Source organism: Sminthopsis crassicaudata, chromosome 2 (assembly GCF_048593235.1).
Source record: "Sminthopsis crassicaudata isolate SCR6 chromosome 2, ASM4859323v1, whole genome shotgun sequence".
Taxonomy (NCBI): Eukaryota; Metazoa; Chordata; class Mammalia; order Dasyuromorphia; family Dasyuridae; genus Sminthopsis; species Sminthopsis crassicaudata.
The window spans coordinates 403,306,705-403,313,771 of NC_133618.1; the positions used below are offsets into that span (position 1 = coordinate 403,306,705).

At 48.4% G+C, this 7,067-nt stretch overlaps 1 protein-coding gene across 1 annotated transcript; it reads right to left on the bottom strand.

The window, feature by feature from the left end:
- Positions 1–1,485: 1,485 nt before the first annotated feature.
- On the bottom strand, positions 1,486–5,610 carry HAND1 (heart and neural crest derivatives expressed 1). The gene is made up of 2 exons (XM_074291873.1): positions 4,781–5,610; positions 1,486–3,100 (listed from the first exon to the last, which is right to left on the bottom strand). Exons 1-2 carry the CDS (start codon positions 5,315–5,317, stop codon positions 2,999–3,001), a joined length of 639 nt encoding a protein of 212 aa, XP_074147974.1. The 5' UTR covers positions 5,318–5,610; the 3' UTR covers positions 1,486–2,998.
- Between the last annotated feature and the right edge of the window lie 1,457 nt (positions 5,611–7,067).

Here is a 7,067-nt window from a genome sequence, read left to right on the forward strand (position 1 = left end):
TTCTCGTCTGTTCCCTCTGTTCCTGATTTTAAAGATACAAAATGGGTATCGTACTAGTACCATCAGCGCCAGTATTGCTTACAAGAAAGCACTACTTCAGGGAACTGTGATTCGACACATATTTAAGAACCTCTCTTGAATGTAAGGCCAGTACTAGGCCCGGGAACTCTAGAAAAGATTTGAGTATTGACAAGGTGTGTTCGAATTTAGGGACCAAGTATCTCAAGGTCTCTATGATGAGGTCCGGGATTGCATTAGAACACTTTTTTATGCCAATCCCTTCCCCATCCAATCAATTCTCGAGCTGTGTATTCCGGAGGGTCCTGATTTTTCGTTGTCGGGTTCCCATCTCCCTTACCCTCGATACCACTACCCAGTCCCTGGGACTCAGCTCCCATGGGGTGCATTCTTTCCGTACCATGGGTACTTTGGGACTCTAAAAATAGCGGATCGCTAGTCCTGCGTGGCCTGTGGCTCCCAAGGGACCCCGTGCGTCCCTGCCCCGAGGTGCCGAGGCCCTGCGAATGGAAGCGGGCAGAGGCGGGCGGAGAAGGGGCAGAGGGGGGAAGGGCATAGAGTCGGGGCCTCGCCCGCCTCATTACAGCAGCCAAGGTGTTGCCCTCGTTAAACTGCTTTCTACTGCCAAGCTGTTTGAAGTTTGGAGCCGATGGGGGGGGGGGGGAGAGAAAGAAAGAGGGATTGAGGGGAAGACTGGGGACGTGGAGGCGGACCCGCACCTCGGCATCTCCATAAAACACCTTTTATTAACTCTTTAGGGCCCGGAAAGGCTCCTGTAGCCTCGTCGCCACTTCTTGCCCTCCCCGCCTCGGTGTTTACAGCTCCGAGTAATGAAAACCCATATACACCCGCAGTGTCCGTGCACCTTAGTCACAGTCTCTCCACGTTCAATCTTCTGCCCTTTCCCTTCCCAGCTCCGTGACCACGGAGCAAGCCACTCCATCTCTTGAAGCCTGCTCCTTACTCTGCTTTCCAATGAGGAGAATGCCAGAGAATACCCAACAATTGACAGACAAATCCTAGAGTACACAATTTGTCCTGGGTCATGGGTTATTCTTTAGAATTTCCATTTAGCCATATACTCTCTAAGCAAGACACTGACTCCTTTCTTGATCTTAGTTTCTTCCTCTAAAAAGTGAGGGTGATTTTTGAGTTCCCTGTTTGAGCTGTTGTAAGGCGTGTTCATAGATCAATATGAGAGCTATATTACTGCCTGACTCCGCGCACTCCCTCCAGCAGCCTTAAACAATTAAGTCTGGCCCTTGTCTCAGTTCCACAAAGTAGCTCAGCCTCCTTTCTCCCTGTCCCTGAAAGGGAACCTGGTGTAGACATAAATCGGAATTCTGGAACCAACTTTGATGCTAGCGGAGGGGCCCAAGTACCTCTAAATGTGAGAATAAACTCACCACCACCATCACCATCCTACCCTTCTCGGTCACAAATACACAGAGGTCAAGCATATCTACATTTCTGCACCATTACCTCAACAGTTTATCCAGGCTTTTACATCCTAAACCGCATAGGTGTATTCCCCTCCAGTCAAGCACACATTCACGAGCAAACAGGATGAAAACATTTACCCACAGGTGTTCGTGTGCATTTACACGTATACAGAAGCAAAATGATATACATCTATTGAATCCCATTCCCCCACCAATTAAAGATTCTTTTATTATGTATTTGCTCTCCCACCAACTCAACCAATATTGTAAAACCATACATATGTATATATGTATACATACATACTAGCATACATACATTAACCATATAGACGTGTGCATACATTTATAGTGCTGGTAAGCTGAAGAAATTGTAAGGACCTTAGTTTTTATTCCTAGCGATCTTGAAAGCCATTTTCCCCATAGCTTTCCTTTCCACTTGTTCAACATTGCTTCTTTAACCAGTGTGTTCCAGGGTGAGGTCTCCGGCACCTCAAACAATGTCTAACTGTACTGATCTTATTTCAAGGAGTTGGTCTTCATCTATTGAACTCAAAAGATTTTTTTCGAGGTATCTTTTTTTGGTGGTTCTGAATATATTTTCCACTTCTTCATTTTTAAAAATTTTCTTTAAGAGTGGGAGGAAAGGAGAGATTCAAACGGCTTTCTAAATGGAAAAGTAAGAAAGTTGGTCTCCTTGGACCCTGTGTACAAAAGGCTTTCATGGAAATGTTCTGAGGTCAAGAAAATAAAAGGTCAGCTTTGGTGAATCTGCCCCCAAGAAAACAGTCACACAGCTTTGAGGTAGCAAAAATAAAACAAAAACAAAACACAACCAGTAAGGGATAAGCAAGATTTACCCAAAAAACCTGAGACCAAACAGGCAGAATTAGGTAGTTTAGTTTAAATACATAAAAAACTTCAGTGACGGGAACAAAGTTTTTATTTACAAAGAATAATAAGTTTTCCTTGGAATTAGGAATTATTAGGCATTCGGCAGGAAGTGCGGAAACCAAACCAACACTTGTTTTAAAAAAATAATTCCCAGACCAACTGGGCTCTCCTTTCCCGTGGAATATAAGGTCACCGGAGTCCCCGGAAAGCAGGAAGCTGTGCAGAGAATGACTTCGTGATATTGCAAATTAATGGGTAAAAGGAGACAGAGGAGAGCAAAATCAGATTTCCAATCTAGGACAAAAAAGGTGAGTCGAAGGTTGGAAATGAAGGTTAGCAAGGTTGGTCCGATTTGCCTTTGGTGTGCCTGTCAATACCGGCTCCCCTTTCCGTTTTCTTGGATATATTTTATATAATATATGTAATATAGTTTTCTTTCTTTCTCTTAATGAATTAAAAAAAAAAACAAACAATTTCAAAGGGCATTGCACTTGACCAGTTTTGCTGCTGACAACTCTCAGGAGTATTTAAGATATCCATAACAGAACGAGAAAATAATGGATAGCCAGAAATAGTAGTCTTGCCTCGTACTCCGATGGCGCCCGGCGGATTTTCTGAGTGCTGAGTACCTTTCCCGAAGCTGCTTCTCACTGGTTGAGCTCCAAAGCCCAGACTTGCTGTGGCCAGCCTGTCCGCCCTTTAATCTTTTTTTCTCCGGGTCCCAGGGGGTGAGGATATCCTTCGCTAGGCTTTGCAACGATCAGGACCGCAACCACCGGAAAAGAGAAGAGGGAAAAAGCGAAAGACATTCAGGTTTAGACTTTTCTTCCCGCCAATGTAGTCCCTCCTCCAGAAAGTTAGGGCAATGTTTTCACATAAAGGAACCAGATTTCTGTTTGGCAAAGAGTATAAAGTTGCTTATATGCACCAAGATGGGGCTGGGAAAATTATATCAGCCTGCTGAGCTGCCCGGCCTAGAGGGAATGCTAAAGAAGATAATTCAAATCAAATAGATTATCCTAGTTTCCAACTAGCACCCTTACTCATCTTACCCCCGCCCCTGCTCCTTCACCTCCTACTTTTTCGAGACTAACTCGGGGTGCTTTGACTTAATGATGGAAGAAAATTCTGGGCCTAGGGATGGATAGGAAGAGCAAACCCGCTCAGCCAGCCATGAGCTTTCCTGGTTCAATGGAAAGAACTAGACTAAATATTACTTAAGGTTCCTGCAAGCTTTAAATCCTAAGATCCTTGAAAGCCTTTACAGTACCCCCCGCAGGGCACTGGACTGGACGGAGCCTTGGGCCACCAGAGGCCCGATTCCTATCTCACCCTGTCTCCTCGGCTCTCTGTCTGGGTTTCTGGGCCTCAGCCTCCCGGCCTGGCCCCACCCCCCTTCTAGTTAGTTTTTTTGTTGTTTTTTTTTTAACCCAAAGTGGATCTTTTGATTAAAAGTCCAAGGAGCCCCAAGGGAACATAGGGGCCGGTCTGAGCACCCAGGGAGAGCACAGCCCCAAACAAGACCAACACCAATGAAGTTCTGATAACGAGGCAGAAGTCCAGGACAAAAATGAATTAATTGAGGGTGCACCTTATAGAAATCAACGTTCGTGACTTTGAAATCTAGTTTAGTACTCCGACAACGCGAACACCAGGGTGGGGTGGCCCTGCCACAAAGGCCACCCGCATTACTGTCTCCTTTCCGGGAAATCTATCCTCGAAGCTCTCTCCCCCACCACAGGGCAAAAAGACCCTATCCCTTCCCCGGACCTGCAACTGGGAAAAGAGAAGGGTATAGAAACCCGGGTGCCAAGTTACCGTTTCCCTTTTTGTTCGCGGATTCAAAAGAACTGAGGGCTGAGCTCTTAAAACAGAAGTAACGAAGCCCAGCAGTTCTGGCACGCAGGAACTGACCCGGGACCTCGGGGGGGGGGGGGGGAGGGAAAGAAAGTTAGAATTGGAGGGGCTCTTGGAGCACATAACACGATATATTGGAATTGCAAGAGTCCCATAATTGAAACTATAGAATGTCGGTAGGTGAAAGGGAATTTACTGCATTGAACATAAAATGTTAGCTCTAATTGGAAGGGCCCTTAGAACAGAATATTTGTAACAGGAATAACACGAACTGGAAGGATCCTTAGTCTCTCCTTCCTGAAAGTCTTTATAGTAATTTTGCAGAGATACTGAGGCTCAAATAGGTGAAGAGACTGCGCCTTTTATATACATGCAATTGAAAATCCTCCATAAACATCACCCTAGTCCACGCAGATACCAGAATACCCAAAACATCCCTGCCTGCAACTTTTGCATACTCTACCCTCTCTGGCACTGCATACATTCAGTCCCTGACAGGGCAGTATCACTCATTACGCCCAGCTGACCCTAGGGTGCGAGGGGAAGGGAGACATCCAGGTCTGGAGACTCACCGGTTCTCTCTTACGCTTGCTCTCACGGCCGCTGTCCACCTTCTTGAGCTCCGCCTTGAAGCCTTCGGGGTCCCCGGCCTGAGAGTCCTTGGCCAGCACGTCCATGAGGTAAGCAATGTAGCTAGTGGCCAGGCGGAGGGTCTTGATCTTGGAGAGCTTGGTGTCGGCGGGCACATTGGGAATGCACTCCCGAAGTTCCGCAAAGGCGCTATTGATACTCTCCGTGCGCCGCCGTTCTTTCTTGGGCCCTGCTCCTTTCCGTCTGCCCAAGCGGCCACCCAGAGCCTCCAGTCTGCCAGGGCTCTGCGCTGGCCCCGCGGTCCCAGCCGCATCCGGGCTATAGGCAGCCGGGGGTGGTCGCCTCCCAGAAAAATCTGGGGCCACGTCTCCGGGACTCAGTACCCAGCTCTGAAAATAAGGCCGCTCCTGATGACACCGTGAAGCTGGAGCGAAGAGGAAGGGTTCGTGCAGCATGGGATGAGGGTGAGGGGGGTGATGGTGAGGGTGTGGATGGGGGTAGCCGCCCACTAGGTTCATGGTGAAGCGGGAGCAGCTCCCTGGCCCTGAATTGAGCCTTGCCTCTGCAGTTGGATCTAACGCCGCGCCATTCGCTACAGTCCCGATCCGTCGAGGAAGCTGCTGATGACTGGGATGAAGCAGAACGGGGCTGGGAGGGGAAATCTGGGCGGCTGGCTACAGCCCCTTAGCTGTAGAGCTGAATGTGGCTCTGGCGCTCTAGGGGACGATTTTAACCCTTCTCGGGCCTCTTTTCCTGGCCGCAGCTTATATAGGGCCAGGGCTTTGATGTCAACCCTTCCCCAGAGCCAATAGCAGGGGGGCGGATCCAACAGTGCAGAAAGGAAGGCAGCGCAACTGCCCCTCCCCCAGGAAAAAGTGGGAGATCTGTGCAGCCAACGCCCACCGGACAGCTGTCCGCCCTCCGGGACGACTGACCCCACCCAGTTTCCATGGACCCCCAACGACTTTTCCTGCGCCTGGACTCCACAGCGAAGACGGAGGTGGGTTGGGATAGAAAGCGTTGGGGTAGAGAGCGATGTGAGGCTGGTCATTCTCGGTGATATCCTCCCTCGTTTGCACTTTACCGAATGCCAGCAACTGCCAGGCATTCTTCTGGGCACCATTGTTAGTATTATGGCTAAATCTTTTATCAACTCACTCATCTGCGATCTAGGATGCAAATTGGTTAGACCCCACAGCCCTCTTTAAGTTGTGGGATGGAGAGGAAAGAATCAGTCTCGTGAAAAGGAAGGGGGGAGCCTACAGAAAAAAAACCTTTGAACATTCTCCCATCCTTAGGGCTCTAGTCCGATAACATAGTACCCAAATTTCTAGAACACTGAGCCCAGGAAGCTGATTCCTGCCAGAGGTGGCCTGGCTTTTTCCAACCCACAGGCGAAGTCTGCCTCTAGGCAGTTTCAAAACTGCATAGAGGAGGAGAATCTGTCAGAGCTGCTGACCTCTTTTGGTCTGGGGGCCCTACCGGGGCAGGCACTAGGTTTCCCCGGACTCCTCCAGGACCCCGCCCGTAGGGAGGCAGTAGAGGGAGAATGCAATCCGCCTGCACATCTGGGCTGCGCTAGAATTGCAGTCACAGCTTAAGAATGCTTGATTCGTATAGGAGAGTATAGCTCTGAGACTAGAAGGAGATAAGCGAAGACATTCGGGGACATTTGCAAACGCAACAGGGACAAATACAGACTCAGACACTCCGGTTTAATACACTTAAAGACCCACACGAATGATTACTATTAAGGACCCACAAATGCACCCTTAGCTCGCTCCAAAAGACACACCCTTCCCTGAGATACAACACATGGGACTCCTAGCCTAAAATACACTCACTCAACGGCATGCACGGACCCAGAGACACACGCAAAAACATATGGCCCTAGAGATACACACAGACCGATTCTAAATACACTAGAACCAGAATAAGGACCCCCACCGAGCCTTCACAGGCTCAGAAGTTCACTAGGGACTCAGATCTAGATGTGATTGGCGATCGAGAAGGAACCTTATTCCTACCTTTATTTCTTTTCAATTGCTTTCGCCAATCTGTTCCTGTTCCTGCATTCAAATCCATTCTGGTCCCGAAGAGGAAGTTCTTACGCGGATTCTTTGGCAAATCCATATTCATCCCAGTTAACTGCCTTCGCGTCCAGTTTTTTGTTTTTGCTTTTGTTTTTCTCCCGCATTGTTGTCTGCTCCAAAGCTGTCCTCCCCAAATCTTCATATACATAGACGGAAACCGATGGAAGAGAATTTG